This window comes from Physella acuta, unplaced genomic scaffold, assembly GCF_028476545.2.
Source record: "Physella acuta isolate Inbredline_101_S28 unplaced genomic scaffold, ASM2847654v3 ptg002342l, whole genome shotgun sequence".
Taxonomy (NCBI): domain Eukaryota; kingdom Metazoa; phylum Mollusca; class Gastropoda; family Physidae; genus Physella; species Physella acuta.
This window is the reverse complement of record NW_026733836.1, coordinates 2,501-20,653: the sequence shown is the minus strand read 5'-3', so window position 1 is coordinate 20,653 and position 18,153 is coordinate 2,501. Positions and strand designations below refer to the sequence as shown.

Sequence of the window (18,153 nt, the reverse complement as noted above, 5' to 3'; positions counted from 1 at the left end):
GCCATTACAAAAAGTTGAAGACACAACTATTAAACCGTATATTTAGCACTTAAAAATATTGAATCTAAAAATGTTAAATAAAGTAATACCGGTAGCAGTAAGCTAATTAAAATGAAAACATCCATATATATAACAACAATATTTAACAAACTATTAATTAGTCTGTACCGGTGAAACATTATGTTTATTATTTTGTGTCAAAATCCGAACTTATCTCTAAAATTGAAATTCCACATTAAACAAAAATACAAACAACATAACTTCAAAATGATAATTTTTGTAATTTATTAGGGATGCTGTACACATTAATTTACATTTACATATTCATATTAAATAAAACAAAAATTAAATAAAATTTTATCTGATAAAGATATACGATACAGAACTTAGAAAATGCCAAGTCAAATTTATAAGCAAACTAAACAGTTCAGATCAGACATGTTTTTCATTTTCATCCTCTGTTTCCATTCCTAAAAAAATAGATTAATAAATCTAAGAAACTAAACTAACAATATATGCACACAAAGAATAAAAAACCTGTAATGAGCACGGTTTTGAATATATATATATATATATATATATATATATATATATATATATATATATATATATATATATATATATATAAATAAATAAATAAATATATATATATATATATATATATATATATATATATATATATTTATTTATTTATTTATATATATATATCTAAAAGAATTTTACATATTTTTATTATTTAAATCCCTATAAAATAAAATTATTAAAACTTAAAACAAAAACGAGATTTCAACTTTTCTCGAGCACTTGTTTTACGATCAGGTATAGACCTAAATACGTTTTAATGGTCAAAGTTCACATAGCTCCAGACTGGTTTCATGTTTAGATCCATTTAATTATTTGGTATTAAGTTTAGGCTGCATTACATTTTTAATGTGACGTTTTAGTTCTGGATGTATTAGTTCAAACTAATTTCAAATTATAAAAGAATAATTCAATTGAATATTTAATATTCAATTAAAATATTCAAGCTGATAAGCTCAAAACGATGTTTAATTACAGTTGTAAGAAGTAATAATTTTAGTATTTCTTTTCCGTAACGGACGGATACAAAAATGATTTAAAATATTATATTATTTAAAACTTACCAAAATCTAAATCTTCCAATTTCGCAAGAATAACAATGGCCAGAATGCAGATGATGAATATGTAAAGAAGGTTTTTTTCCGTGACCGGTGAAGGTAGCGTCAAAACAAAATCTTCAGGATTAAAAGGAAGGGGAACAATATCTAAACCTGTTGGGATTGTAACAACAAATCAAGATTACTGAGTGTTGAATGAATCGAATCCAATGTAAGGAAATAGCATAATAAACACTATTTTTTAAAAAAAATTCACCGTCAACAACTTAAATAACTATCGAAATAGTAATGTAACAAAGCGTTAAGACATGTTTCTGCTTTTATAGCAGTCGAGGCATGAATTTTGATGAAACATAATACAAAAATTGTTTTTTTTTCTGATTGTGCATAACTTGACTTAGTCCGCTTTACTTCTTGTGCGTCATAGGGTCTCAACCATAACCTTCCATTTTGTCCGTTTATTAGTTTTCCTATCTCCCAAGACATCCCTGCTGTCTTTAGTTCTTCGAGAAGACTCCGAATCACATTTGTCATGGGCGCCCTGATTGTGCACGTTTATGCCACACGAGCCGACCCGCGGCGTATCATACGCCGCTATTTAGTTGTTTTTTTTTCTACTTTTCAGTAATTCATAATTTGTGAATTCGACAGAATCAACGCTGCCACTGAAAATATTTCTTTAAAACACTATAAGTAGCTCGTTAAGGACGATAACTCTCCCCCCTTTCCCCCGCCCCCTCCATCCGTTAAAGTAAACTCCACTTAGTTACCCCTCCCCCCCCCCACGTTTAAAATCGTTTTAAACTAAATTATCTGCCCATAACAGTGGTCGCTAAACCCGGCTCTGTTTGTAAACATTTAGAGTGAACCACAGCTCACCAGACCATGTAGGGGTGGGGGTGATAGGGAGCGCGTTTACAGCTTGTTTTCTAGCGTCTCCCAGAAGAGAATTATATATATATATATATATATATATATATATATATATATATATATATATATATATATATATATATATATATATATATATATATAAGATTACTGATGAAATTCCTACAGATGACCTTAATCACATTTAGACAAGAGCTGACCATAGACGTTGTTTTTTTTCATGTCTGTTTATTTGATCGTTCAAGAGTCTAGCCGGTGTTTAGTTCTCCAAACCTTTCAAGAAACGCGCTCGCGCAAGAGGCTGTGTCTAGTTATTTCACAAACTAAAACCACTTCGTTTACAAACCTATTCGTTTATTGGTGGCAAGCTAGGGGGGTCATCCATAAATGACGTCACGCTTTTTTGGACGATTTTTACCTCCCCCTCCCCTCCGTCATACATGTCACAAAATGCCAGATAATCCGCTTAAAATGACGTCACTCCTCAGCCTACACCCCCCCCCTCAGAATTGCAATTGAATTTTACTCAAGACATCGATATTTCCTCAAAAATCTTGTCTAAACTTTGTTAACAGAGTATTTTAATCAATTTATATTACAATTTATTGAAACAGTTTTCTACAACGCGAAATAAAATAACGGCTAACATTAGTTTTCAAACGTTGCTTTTCTATAATGCAAAAGTTTGACGTCACACCATCTAAACCATAAACTCATCACAAACCGTAACAAAATTACGAAACCCCCCCTCTCTCCCCGAATGAGTGTGACGTCATTTATGTACGACCCTTTAGAGAAAAATCTATTCCGTTCCGAAAAAAAAGTAAAACAATTTATGCAGCCTAAAAAGGATTAAATAAAAATCACGTGACTGCTAATTTTACACTTTCAACAATAAAACAACTAGTCTACTTACTTCCATATATTTCTATTTCGCACATTTCAAATATCGGATCCGTTGTTTTTATTTCTATTTTGTGCACATGCGTATTTAAATGAATAAATGAAGGACCCCTTGTGTGAGTTGTAATTCTGCGGAAGTTCATGGTGAAGTTAACATGATTGGTGCAGTTCACTTCAAATGTCGTTGGGGTGGCTGAAAAAAAAATTCATTAAATATAAAGTAAAACGTGGTTCTCTTCTTCTTCTTCGTTCTTAATTTTAGTATTGGAAGGGATCCCCTCCATCACAATTAAGTATACGTGTCAACTGGTTATGCGCCATTGAGGCCATTGACTCCGATTTCCGCCTGCTTTTCTTTTTAGATTTGCTTCCATAGCCTTTGTCAAACCAAGAACAAACTACAAGGCAGCAGTTGTTTGATTTTGGAGTTGTCTCTTCTGGAAGAGTTGTTGTTCCCAGCTAACGAGCCTCATCTGCCAGAGGATTCAAACTCGAGACTTTTCGGTTTAGCAACCACGAGCTTTATCCTAAACATGGTTCTGAATACATAAGATGTTAGTCCGTTTCTCTTATTGGAACCAATAGTAGAAGGTACTTAATTTAACTTTATAACAAATGCTATGTGTAACAGATCAATGCGCATGGTAATTACTAAGAGCAATGCACACATTAATTAATTAGTCTTGGATAATGTTTGAGTTTCAAAACTCAAGTTCTTGATAAGCGTCACAAGGAGCCTGTAACTCGTGTGTATAGGCCCCTGCTTGGCTAGTTCTTAAAACTCACAACTTAAATGATATGCACATGAACTGGTTATATATATATATATATATATATATATATATATATATATATATATATATATATATATATATGCATTAATGACTGAACATTGAGAGTAACCTTAATACAACTTACTGCTAGGATAAATGCCAATTCTGTATAGCTTTTTCATCCCATTAAACTTGACGATAATTCTGTCTGTCAAGTTTGTTGATATGCAGGTGTTGAATCGATCTTCGTCTGTTATTGATTCGATCAACGTGTCGTTTTCGTCAAATCCTGGGATACTTACTATGTCCTCCGATTTATTCAACTGTACTAAATTTACCCCTGTCAAATACATATTTAAACAGAATTTGTCAATTTATCATAATGAACTCGACAGTCGATAAGTCATTTAGTTTCTTCTGCCATACTGGTAAGGGATTTAACAGCTCAGTTCCTTATATTTAACATAACGTTAGCATCAAGAAAACCGGTGAACTCATGAATCAACTAGAGGCTTTATTCTTTTGCGCTTCGCCATTTATAATTCAGCTTTTGTTGTTTGAAAATACGTGACTAGCCAGTTCATTTGAATTGCACACATTGCGATATTGTTTTTATTGAAATTGCTTGGATGTTTACAATCTCAATCGTAAGAGAAAAATCGTTAGAGAAATATCAAGCATATTTACCAACCTCCATCTATGTTAACGGTGCAGACAGAAATGGCTTTCTTCATGTTAATGAACAGTCTTCTCCTGACTAAGGCGGAGGTGAGCTGAAGTTTGAATCGTATTGGTGTAATCGTTTGGACCAATACACGACTATTTACATAATCGTTTTTTTTCCGATCAAAAAAACTAACGACTAAGTCTCCCTCGTGTAAATATTCTGGTATACAAAGAAATTAAATAAATAAATATAGTGTATTTTTTAATTTCCAAGCCATATCTACCAGTATTAAACAGTATATATACAATTATTTAGTTTCAACATAAAATATACCTATTACATTTATGTCGGGATACAGTAAAAAGTAAAGTAAAAGTTTCCCTTTAAAAACCCGACGGTCTATGGGGCAAGTGAAGTAGAGTTCACTTGTTTCTGTGGCCTTGGCATATGAAGAGATAGTGTGGTCAACTTTCCCTAACGTGAATTAGGTACCCATCAGAGCTGAGTGGACTCAGGGATGGTCTACTGACTTGAACCCGGATTCGAACTCGAGACTTACAGGTTAGCAGTCCAGCTTTCTACCGCTAGGCCTCTCGGGATACAGTATTTTAATTAACAAAAAATAAAATAATATCGGAAAAAAAATTAATTACCCTTTCATGAAAACCTCGAAAAGCCATAAAACTGACCAAAGATGACATATATAAAGGTTATGCAACTTAAGCCTATACCGTGTTAGTGTTTAATCTACGACCATTACACGCTAATAACATATTATGCTACTTTCTAATCAAAGAAACTTAGGCTACCACAAAATCGTATTCTTGTAAATGTTTTGGTAGAAATATAAATTATATTCAATAAAAGATAATGTTAATTTTAGCATTTTTGTGTTGTTACAAACGTATCTTTCTTATTAACTTTATATATTTACTAGGCATACTGCCTAGCTTCGCTTAGGTTTTTAAAAAACATTTGAGAATTTGAATATTCAATTATTTAGCGATGGATTGGGTGGGGAGTGCTTTAATTTAAACAGTTATGCTAACTTTAGAAAAAAAAAAATTTTTGTTTGTCATTTAAATTCCGTTCTCAGAGAAATATTGGAAAGTACGCAATGTATAACTAAAATGGAATTAGAACTACACAGGTTCCATGAACAGTATATCTCATAGTTTATATTACATTGCCTTTTGAAATTTATTTGATTATTTAATTAGGATACGTAACTAAATTAACAACTTAATTTTGTACTAAAACAAATGCTATACTTCGTCATTTTCTGTTTCTGTTTAAAATAGTATACAATTATTTGAAAAATAATAATTTTACAAACGTTACCTCCCTTGAAAACTGAACGTATGACGTACGTCTTTGTTTACTTTTTTTTTTACCAACAGTTGCTATGCTTATATAAGAAATTACGGTATATGAACATATTTAACGACTATAATGGCTGTTTCCGATGGGAATACATTTTTTTTGTTACCCTACAGGGTCGGTCTACGACGTCACATAATATTAAGGGGATCGTTCGTCTATTTATATATATATATATATATATATATATATATATATATATATATATATATATATATATATATATATATATATATATATATCATATAAGGAGAATTTCACTCACGGTCATCTTTTAGCCCTCGTCGAGGGCTTTGAGTCTGACCAACAGTTTTTCCATACGGCATAGTCATCTATAGTAGTGTATGCAAAAACTTAGCATGATGTACAGACGTTAAGTAACCTAAAAATTCTGTTAAAATGTCCCTGTTTTTGCCATAAAATACAAAGATTATATAGGGAAATATGACTGGTCAGTTTTGACCCATTTCCCGATTTTTCCAGGACATGGCGAGTTTTTTGTGACACCCCAAGGCCTTCTTCTACCACCTCACAAAATTTCAAGGGGGGTCGTCGGAGGAAAAAAATTTTCATAATAGAGCTCATATAAAGAGAATTTCTCTCGCGGTCACTTTTTAGCCCTCGTCGAGGGCTTTGAGTGAAACCGACAGTTTTCCCTAAAGGTCAAGCCATTCACCTAAGGGTATGCAAAAAATTAGCCAGATATACTGAGTTTAAGTACCCTAAAATCCGCGTTGAAATGACCCTCTGTTTTTCCCATAAAATACAAAGATTATATTGGGAAATACAACTGGTCAGTTTTGACCCATTTCCCGATTTTTCCCGGACATGGCGAGTTTTTGTGACACCCCAAGGCGTTCTCCTAAAACCTCACAAAATATCAAGGGGGGTCGTCGGAGGAAATTTTTTTTCGTAATATAGCCCATATAAGGCGCCGGTCAGTCTAGGTCAGTTTTGACCCCCTCTCCGTAGACTTTTCGGCAAACCATCACCGGCCCTCGTGTTCTATCGCCCGAAGGCACAATCGTGCCAAATTTGACGCGCCTGCGGCGCCTGTAAGTGCTCTATCGGGCACTTGACCACTTTGCTTTATATATATAGATTAACAAATTTTACAAATTATCTAAAGTAGTTTTTTTTTAATTAAGTAAGATGTAGTTATATAGCATTATAGTATTACCTGGCTCTTCAAAAACAAGACTAAACGATGTCAGGAAAAAATTCTCGAATAATTCTATGTAAATTGTGTTGTTATCAGGTACTCGACAGGATGTTGAATCTCCGTCAAAAAACTCTTGGGGTTCAACTTTATAAACAAAAGCAGCTAAATCCTCTGTTGTGAAATCAAACAAATTACAAAAAAAAAAAAAAAAATAAAATAAAAAAAAAATAAAATAAAAAAAATAATGGGCTAATAACGTGAATTAAAAAAAAAAACGAACGATAATATATGTGATGACAGTACATGTAAGATAACAGAAGAGTGCGCATTGGCACACATACAGAGCTTCGATTAATTGAGAAAAAATATACATGCCAATCGTTTCAAATCTACCAGCTACCCTCTCTCTTTATATATATATATATATATATATATATATATATATATATATATATATATATATATATATATTAAATTTATGTTTAATTATTTCATTTTTTGAGTTCTTATATATTTTTCTTTTGTTATAGCACTGGTCGCTAAAATGTTTGATTTCATGACATTTCAGTACGTTTAAATCTTTTTATAATAATGGCTGTTTTATTTGCTTTATTTTCTGCTATTTAGTAGTATTGAATTTAAATATTAAAAGTATAAGCAGATTACTCTTAAAATAAAATAAATAAATAACTAAAAATTTCTCTCTAAGCCCCAACCAGTAGCTGGCGGTCTTAGTTCTAAACCACAGTTATGTTCTCACGATGAACGTTTGTGAACTTCGCTCAGTTGTGAAAACACCAGTGACGTAGCCTAACGAGCTATCACTAGCAAAGAATCCGGTCATATCCTTATGTGTTATTGAATGTCGTAATTTTACTTTTAATTTTTAATGTTTTATCTAAAATCTAATTAGAAATATTACATATAACTCATAGCGTTGCCTGCGTAAATATATTTATGGTTATTGAAAGGAAAAGAGATAGCTGCATCAAAATTATGCCGTCATCGAGTTTAAACAAACAAAAACAAAAAAAATCGGACTTAAGGGCAGAAGAAAAAGCAGACAAAAGAACCGACCTAAACTTACTACACAGCTCGGCATTGTAAAATATTTCTAAGCTATCAAATGAATTAATTAAATTAAATCAGTATCCAATTAATTAGAGATAAACAAATGTTTTTTTTTTTTTAAATTTAAACACTGCATAAACTAAAATGAAGATTACAGTATTTATTTGTGAGAAACTATTTCAAATTAGCTGTTTCATTTATGTTACGCGAACTGAACAATTCACAAAAAAATCTGTACAATTTTTTTAAAAAAGCATTTATTGTATAAATTTATTTTGTATTGAATACCGTATACATTTTCTATGAAAGAGTTAAAATAAGAGAAGAAAATTGACATTCGGTAGCGTCCTAGATCTGGTAACATGTGTAACGGGAATTTAAGAAAAAAAAAGTAGGATATACACTTTTTAAAACTGAAATCTTTTTAGTCAGCAAATACTGTAGGTAAAACTCTCACCTGTTCTACAATCCTCACCAAACCAGCCTTTCTGACAATCAGCTTCATAACACACACCACGGAGCTTGGTGCAAAAAGGCCTCGAACAGTTACAAGGGATATCACATTTCTCTCCGTAGAACCCAGACAAACACTCTGTTGTACAGGCAGAAAATGTACTGGCAGAAGAGGCGTAGCGGGGGGGGGGGGGGGGGCGGGGGTGCGGACCGCACCGGGTGACACCATTTAGGGGGGGGGGGGGGGTGACACCAAGGTAAAAAATAGCTAAATATAAAGAGAAAAACTTGAGGGGGGGGGGGTGCAAATCGAAAACTTGAGAGGGGGGGTGCAAATCGAAAGTTTGAGGGGGGGGGGAGTGCAAATTGAAAACTTGAAGGGGGTGGAAATCGAAAGTTTGAGGGGGGGGGGGGGTGCAAATCGAAAGTTTGAGGGGGGGGGGGTGCAAATTGAAAACTTGAGGGGGGGGGGTGCAAATCGAAAGTTTGAGGGGGGGGGGGGGGTGCAAATCGAAAACTTGAGGGGGGGGGGGTGCAAATCTAAAATTTGAAAGTTTGTCTCCGGGAAGGGTCGCTACACGTATGGGGGGTGACACCATTAAGTGCCGCACCGGGTAACACCCGACCTCGCTACGCCACTGACTGGCAGTGTCAGTCTGTTTGTGGTTGAGGGAATATTTTATTTTGGATAAACTAGAATCTAGATTCTAGAGCTTAGCTTTGTTTGAGAAAAAGACCAAATATAAAATTATCTTTTAAAAATAAATATTAAAACGTCAATGCATTTTTATTTTATTTTTCAAATTCAGGCCTTAAACATTTCATATAAATCTTTGCTTTATTTGTATAGGAATATGTTTATTTAGGTTATAATTTCATTTAGATTAATACCTGGCGTAGTTTTGCTGTATAGTGAATAAATGTTTCCGTTGTTATTATTTTGTTTTCAGCATTAACAATTTATTCATTTGTTATTCATATTAGCTCATATAATATTATAACAAGACATAGATTTTGTTAAAAGACAAAAACATGTAAGCTGAGGTGTGTCTTATGTTAAATGTGTGCAGTAATTTTGCCATTCGGACCTGGCGGGCCATAAGACAGGAAAGTAGGGGCCATCTGCATTTGATATCTCAGCATATAAAAAATAGTTTGCTCAGTTCAACCAAAATCTGTATTCTTATAAAAAACAACGTGACTTCGGTGTGACGTCTTTTTAAATGAGCTGTCTTGCTTTTTGTGACGATGTGTGACAATGGGCAGGGTTAGGAAGAAGATAGAAAAAGAAAAAACAAGCGTACGTCATTTATGGATGGCACCTATAATCAGTTATCCAAAGTTAAATGAGTGGTTTAGTATATGTATTGATTGTATATATTGTGTATATATACATGAATAGGCTTTTTAAAATTGGGTACTAACCAAATGTTATTGAATAATTTAAAGTTGTCATTTCTAAATTGCCCCACTCATCCACTTCTGCGTCTTCTACATCTACGTATCCTTCCTTCAATCTCAGTTCTTTTATAAAAGTCTGAAAAAATTTAAAACTTTTAAAGTTTATATTTCAGCTTAATAAAAATAAAGCAAGTAAAGTAAATAAAGCAAATAAAGTAAATAAAGTAATTAAAATAAAAAAAAATAAAAAATATAAAAATATAAAGTAGATATGAGAAAAAATATAAAATAAATAAAGTAGATATATAATAAAAAAATAAATAAATAAATAAATAAAAAAAAAAAAAATAAATATATAAATAAATATATAAATAAATAAATAAATAAATAAATAAATAAATAAATAAATAAATAAATAAATAAATAAATAAATAAATAAATAAATAAATAAATAAATAAATAAATAAATAAATAAATAAATAAATAAATAAATAAATAAATAAATAAATAAATAAATAAATAAATAAATAAATAAATAAATAAATAAATAAATAAATAAATAAATAAATAAATAAATAAATAAATAAATAAATAAATAAATAAATAAATAAATAAATAAATAAACAAATAAATAAACAAATAAATAAATAAAAATAAATAAAATGAATAAAATGAATAAAATGAATAAAATGAATAAAATAAATAAAATAAATAAAATAAATGAAATAAATGAAATAAATGAAATAAATGAAATAAATGAAATAAATAAAATAAATGAAATAAATGAAATAAATGAAATAAATGAAATTAATGAAATAAATGAAATAAATGAAATAAAATAAATAAATAAAATAAATAAAATAAATAAAATAAATAAAATAAATAAAATAAATAAAACAAATAAAACAAATAAAACAAATAAAACAAATAAAACAAATAAAACAAATAAAATAAATAAAATAAATAAAATAAATAAAAATAAATAAAATAAATAAAATAAATAAAATAAATAAAATAAATAAAATAAATGAAATAAATGAAATAAATGAAATAAATGAAATAAATGAATTAAATGAAATAAATGAAATAAATGAAATAAATGAAATAAATGAAATAAATGAAATAAATGAAATAAATGAAATAAATAAAATAAATAAAATAAATAAAATAAATAAAATAAATAAAATAAATAAAATAAATAAAATAAATAAAATAAATAAAATAAATAAAATAAATAAAATAAATAAAATAAATAAAATAAATAAAATAAATAAAATAAATAAAATAAATAAAATAAATAAAATAAATAAAATAAATAAAATAAATAAAATAAATAAAATAAATAAAAAAATAAATAAATAAAATAAATAAAATGATTAAAAGAATAAAATGAATAAATTGAATAAAATAAATACATAAAATAAATAAATAAAATAAAGCAAAATAAAATAAAATAAATTAAAATAAAATAAAATTAGACAGAATACAGAGAAATAGGTATTTTACTTATTATGAAATTTCATCTATCATAAACAGTATTTAAGTTATAGGCTTTGAAAAACCAAAAGTAGACTAGGTTCTTATTCCTGGTACCGGAAATTGCTGAAACATTAATTCAAAACTACAAACTCGATGTAATACTTATATATGAAATTTCAGCAACCTAGCTGTAACGGTACTCAAGTTATCGTGACCACACATACACACACAGAGACACACTGACAGTCACACACACACACACAGACAAGATTGCAAAATTGAAATTAAAATTTTCCGACTTAGGGAGGTCTAAAACGTCGAGATATGCACAATTACTCTATACTCTGTATTCGAGAAAGAAAAAAAAACAAATTAAAAAATGAATTAACTGAATTTAAAAAAAAAGTAAATAAATTAAATGAATTACATTATTAATACTAATAGTTTCGCTGTCTGTGTATCTATCTATCTATGTATCTATCTGACAAGAACGCTCTAGAGAAAACATAAGCAATTTAAAAACTTACACAGTGAAACGAAAACGAAATATGACGTCATATAGTAGAAAATAATATCAAGCCGGAGAGTGCACACAGTAATATGACGTCATTGATTCTCGAGTAAACATTGAATAAAAAGGAAATTTTGTCTAATCTAAGTGGTTTGCGTGAAGAGTTTCTTTCATACAATTCTTCGGGTAGGGGCGAAGCCCCACCCCGGCGTAAGAACGTCTGAGCCCCCCCCCCCCCCCCCCCCTCCCAAACTCAAAAGAAATTTCTTCATCGATACTCTATAATAAAATTACCGCCTAATTAATGTGTCTAATATAAAAAGTGGTTTTCTTGCAATTTCTTTAATGCAATTCTTCGGGTAGTGGCTAAGCGCGACACCGGTGTTTCTTTCAGACTTTTTCCTCCCTGGAGGGGGAACTTTTTCTAATCTAAAAAGCGTTTAGCGTGCAGTTTTTTTTTCAAGCATCTCTTCCGGTAGGGGCGAAGCCCCGCCCAGATTCTTCCTTTAGTTTGTATGATCTACAAATGCGACCAGCGTTTCTTTCAGACTTTTTCCTCCCCGGAGAGGGGTGGGGTACTTGAAATTTTCGGGGGCGGGGGTAGAATTTTCTGGGAGGGGGCATCACTGGAAAAAGTATATAATTATATTTCGTTGAATGGGACGGTAGACATGTTTTGGAGTGTGTGTATGTTGGGGGGGGGGGGGCGAAGCCCCCTCCTCCCAAGTAGAGTTGCCTGAAAGAAACTCTAAATGCGACTTTTGTCGCATGGTTTAGGGACTATATTTTGTATAAATTAAAGTACCGAGAAAATAGACAGCACTATCAACCTAGCGCCCGTTGTATCCTTCCTCAACGGGCCATTTTTCTCGTTAATAAATATTATCACATCAATAAATACATACAATTGAAAACATAAGCAAAATGGAAAAAAAATTAATAAAATAAATAAATGATTTTCGTTTTTACCTTAAAAATGTCAGGTGTTGACCTAGCATTCTGAATATAATGCAATTTCGTTTCAGTTTCCCGGGAGCTCCCGTACACGTAGCATCCAAATTTGTGTTGTTCGGTCACGTAGCTCGTATTCTTTTCAACCAGATTCGAGATGCCATACGCCATCCCGTCCGAAACCTCGTGTTTAACAAGCCAGGTCCTAACGTTTGTATATATACACACAAATACACGAACACACACCCATATGTATGTATATGTATTAATATTTACACACAAGCACACACAAGGGACGGCCAATGAAAACATGGAAAAGAACGGTTGAAGAAGAGGCGAAAACAGCTGGCTCACATGAGCACAGATGAAGGGAGCAGCCCAAAACCGGTGGAAATGTGTGGTTGCAGTCATTTGCTCCCCAGGGGCCACAAAGGAATGATGATGATGACACACACACTTATATATACCACATATATATATATATATATATATATATATATATATATATATATATATATATATATATATATATATATATATATATACAGAGAGAGAGAGTGAGAGAGAGAGAGAGAGAGAGAGAGAGAGAGAGAGAGAGAGAGAGAGAGAGAGAGAGAGAGAAAGAAAGAGAGAAAGGAGTCTATTAAAAATATAGTTCAATTTTACTTTTACCATATTTATATATTATTGAATATTAGGTCGTTTTTATAAAATTTTAATGCACGTTTCTAAAATATAAAAAAAAAATTCTCTTTATAAAGATAAGTGTATATATTTAAATATCAACTTACGTGACTGTCTTCCCGTCAATACGAATAAATTCTAAGTATTTCGAATGAATAATTATACGATAGTCAAATACTACATCATGGACATTTGGTGTGCTGTAAAAGTTTAAAATAAAATGATTAATAAGACACAAAGAATTTAAGTCAGTTTATGTTTTTTAAGAGATTGTGACTATTCATATGGCATAAATTTAAGTCAGATTATTGATATACTGAATCATAACGAAAAATCGACATTTAATTCTGGTAATTAAATTGTGATATTGTAGAACATTATTGGATGCATGCAATATCATTGTGTGTAACAAAAAAAAAATAGAGAAAGGTTCAGAAATCAAATAACAAGATGTATAGAAATATGAATTGATAACAGCTGACAGTGATGAAAACGCCTCTGTTGTCTTATTTTGATTATATCTTAAAACATTATAAATAAAATCGTACACTATGAAGTAGACATTAGTTTTAAAACATTATAAAAATATCTTTGTTCTATGAAGTGGACATTAGTTTTAAAACTAAATAAATAAAATCTTGCACTATAAAGTAGACATTAGTTTTAAAACATTATAAATAAAATCTTACATTATGAAGTAGACATTAGTTTTATAACATTATAAATAAAATCTTACATTATGAAGTAGACATTAGTTTTATAACATTATAAATAAAATCTTACATTATGAAGTAGACATTGGTTTTTAACATTATAAATAAAATCTTATATTATGAAGCAGACATTAGTTTTATAACATTATAAATAAAATCTTACATTATGAAGTAGACATTAGTTTTATAACATTATAAATAAATCTTACATTATGAAGTAGACATTAGTTTTATAACATTATAAATAAAATCTTACATTATGAAGGAGACATTAGTTTTATAACATTATAAATAAAATCTTACATTATGAAGTAGACATTAGTTTTATAACATAAATAAAATCTTACATTATGAAGTAGACATTAGTCCATGCTCGGATTGGCATTATCGAGGTCAGCGTTTGACTGGGCCCGGTCACACTGACCACATAGGCTGGTTTTTTGCTGATTAGTTTACCAAAATTTCTATACGAATCGTTGAACTAGATATAAAAATAATAACCAGAGGTTAACGGATATAATACAAGCTTTATTTATGCAATAGGCCAGCTTTATTTATGCAATAGGCCTATTTTGTAATAAAATGAAATGATTTATGGAAATATATTATGAGTCCCCTTTCAAAACCTTCTAAGTCATTTTTTGGTTGATTTCGAAGAAATTGACTTTTAAGTTCTTTTTTGGTTAACTATTCTTAGGGACTTTTTGATATTTTACTATTATATAATTTATTTTAATGTATTACCTTTTTGAACAAAAATTAGTATGCTACTTTAATTGCCACTTAATTGCGAAGGTTTTAGGAGTAACTTATTTTCTTCAAAAAGTGTACTTAGAAGGTTTTGCAAGCAAGTATAGTACTTTACGGTCAGGAGCCCCAAGTCCCACCAGTGAACGGAACCTAAATGGTAAAGTAGTCGCGGGGCGGGAGGGGAGAGGGCTGGTGGGGTGGGACACTTGAATTATTTGTCATTCTATCACGTTTTTCTATGACACGAGCTCCCCAAAGGTAACTATGACGCCTACATTTGATTTAAAAATCTGCCTTCATAAGTCATTTGGTGGGGTACCATAGGCAATGAATTAACCAAACCAAAGACGCAGAGGCGTAGCGAGGGAGGGGGCGAGGGGGGGGGGGGGACATATGTCCCTGGTGCGCCGACCTTAGGGGGCGCCAAAAATGGGTTGGAAAAATAAATTGAAAGGTTCAGGGAGGGGGTGCAAATCGAAAGTTTGAGGGGAGTGCAATATCAAAATCTTGTGTGTGGGGGGGGGGGAGAGGTGCACATCGAAAGTTTGAGGGGGGGTACAAATCCAAAATCTTGAGGGGATGGGGTGCAAATCGAAAGTTTGTCCCCGGCGCCGGGAAGGGTCGCTACGCCTCTGCAAAAGACGTTCACCAACGCCCCTATAGATTTATAATTTGAGCGCTCCAGTTACATCAGTGGCTATTTTACTACTTGGGGTCCGTTGATCGGGCATCCATCATAATAGGTTAGGGTTAATACTTTAAATTATCATTCAAATTACACCACGTGCGGCATCCCAGAGGCGTAGCCTACGTTATGGTGGATGGGGCGGGCTCCCGGCGCGCCAACTTTAGAGGGGCTTTAAACGGGATAGAAAAAAAAGTTATAAAGCTCATTCCGAGATGCATTACTGAATTATACACTGTCAAAATTTTAAAAAAAAGTCTGCTACAAAGCTTTACAGACTTATTAACTGTGTTCTTTATTATTTGTGTGACACACAAACAAACAAGTTAATTAAAAAAGTCTAGTGACATTTATGCGCAATTTCCTTATGTTATCTAAAAATAGTTCTGACGTATAATGCTGAGGGTGCGTTTCAAGCTAGAAGAACGCTCGGTTTGTAGGTGTTTATGTAATTTTAAAATTTGTGCCCGAACGAGAGGATATTTGTGAAAACTTTCTTCCGCAAATATTGTTCTAAATTATGGCAGAAATCGATTGGTACATGTTTCAAGTCGCTAAGTGGTCTGGTTGTCGAGATATGGGCAAAAAACTGCTTTTTTTGAGGTTTTTTGGCTTTTCCGGGAAATACATGAAAGAAACCCGGAATTTTTATGGCCTATGCTCATCCTCGTAACTTGCTTAACATAATTGCTTTTGCAACTAGTCATCGATATTGCCTTCGTTGAGGAGGAGGATACGACTTAAAGCTGCGGACACACATCCATCCCATCCATTCATTCATACATCCAGAAATGACGGGTTAATAAACGCAATTCTCCAGAATGGAAATTGCGCTAAAAATGTACAGGATAGTAGTAACTGTTAAAAAGCGTGGAGTGGGGGGGGGTCGCTATTTCGGCAACTTGGATCACTTTTTTTGAAGAAGGGAGTGGGGCGAAAAATGGATAATTCGCCCTGGGTGTCAGAATAGGTCGCTACACTTCTGGCGGCATTCAGCGCCCATTGGAGGATATACGGTATGGTGCCCTGAGTTACCCCGGCGGCTATCTTTCCACCCGGGGCTCGTTCATTAGGATCTCACACGCCGAGGGTTGGGAGTACTAATTGAATAATTTATTAAACTGCACAAAGAGCGTCCGCCGGGCGCATTTAGTTTTCTTTCACACGACCCAGACCGTCCTATGCCCCCTGTGATCACTAAAGCACCTACATTCGCTTCAAAGTGCGCCATACACAAGGAATCGTTGAAATACAAAATTCAATGACTTAATTGATGCCCCTGTAGAAATATAACCGGTGGCTCCCAAGAGCGACCACGAAACCCCTAACGCGCTGGCGATCTCCCGATGTGTGATCTACCTCACCATTTCTAAGTAAGATAACCGTTCACCTCGGGTTTTCTTATAACACACTCTTTAAGCGCCTGGGTTGACGCGCTGACGGTCTCCGATGTGTGATATACCTACCTCACCATTTCTAAGTAAGATAACCGTATACTCGGGGTTTTTCTTATAACACCCCCTTTGACGTCTGGGTTGTAGTGCTGACATACCCCAGTTAAGATCATATAAATATTGCTCCGCAATGTTTACATTTTAGAACTGTTTGTTCTAAGTAATAGCCCTCACGTCTATATATACACGATTAGAAACGCCTTGATCAAACCTCATTAAATATTTCATCCAATTTGTAGCTCGGCTACTACTTATATAGAAATTAGGACGATAAAATAGGTAAACAAACTAATTTTTTCTAGACATTTCAATTTCTTTTCATGTAATATGAATGGTTTTTGTTATATAATGCGACGAAAACCACGTATTTTACGCACTCTTATTTGAAGACTGCTTGAACTCCTCATGAAAAGTCATTTTCAGCGAAGGCAGGTAAACCGTTGTGTTAGCTTGTGTTGTTTGTTATAAGGAACTCAGTTGTATTATCGTACATATCGTATTTTAAATAGTACCAAAGCAATCCATTAAACATCGGAGAAAGCTGTTCTGTCAAATAGAATAGCCACAATTATATATATATATATATATATATATATATATATATATGATTCCATGACAAATGATCTCAGGACAAATGATCTCAGACAAAATATCTCCACGAACAAATGATCTCAGACAAATGATTTCAGGTAAATGATCTCACGAACAAAAGATATCACGGACAAAATACACCAGGACAAAATATATCAGGACAAATGATATCATGGACAAATGATCTCAGACAAAATATCTCACAGCAAAATTTTGATAGTGTATTGGATGATATTAGTTTATCTGTACATTTTGTATTGTCTGTCATACAGTATACTTTACTAAATTTAATATTGTTTATAGGCCTATATAATAATTTTAAAGAATTTTTGCCGCATAAATTTGTCATATTTCACAGAATAATTTAAAATTAAGATTTCTAATAAAATATGTAAAGATTAAATACATTTTTCGATAGACAAGCGTAGACCAAGAGAAAAGAAGACAGTCATTTTTAGTTTACACCATTTAATGAATGATTTCTAATCTACCTGA

General features: G+C 32.0%; 1 protein-coding gene across 1 annotated transcript; it reads right to left on the bottom strand.

Annotated features, from left to right (window-relative positions):
• Nucleotides 1–299: 299 nt before the first annotated feature.
• Nucleotides 300–14,639, bottom strand: LOC131933017 (uncharacterized). Its single transcript, XM_059289874.1, has 11 exons — nucleotides 14,526–14,639; nucleotides 13,573–13,665; nucleotides 12,800–12,986; nucleotides 9,865–9,976; nucleotides 8,444–8,578; nucleotides 6,934–7,086; nucleotides 4,398–4,592; nucleotides 3,852–4,046; nucleotides 2,947–3,126; nucleotides 1,146–1,292; nucleotides 300–470 (listed from the first exon to the last, which is right to left on the bottom strand). The coding sequence occupies exons 1-11, from the start codon at nucleotides 14,561–14,563 to the stop codon at nucleotides 433–435; spliced, it is 1,473 nt and encodes a 490-aa protein (XP_059145857.1). The 5' UTR covers nucleotides 14,564–14,639; the 3' UTR covers nucleotides 300–432.
• Nucleotides 14,640–18,153: the final 3,514 nt, after the last annotated feature.

Excerpts from the sequence above, each read along its gene's own strand:
- LOC131933017 (XM_059289874.1), bottom strand. The coding sequence starts at position 14,563 with ATGCCAATCCGAGCATGGACTAATGTCTACTTCATAAT. Across the intron at positions 4,047-4,397 it reads CACCGTTAACATAGATGGAG|GGGTAAATTTAGTACAGTTG; the intron begins GTTGGTAAATAT and ends TGTATTTGACAG. Across the intron at positions 471-1,145 it reads ATTGGAAGATTTAGATTTTG|GAATGGAAACAGAGGATGAA; the intron begins GTAAGTTTTAAA and ends CTATTTTTTTAG.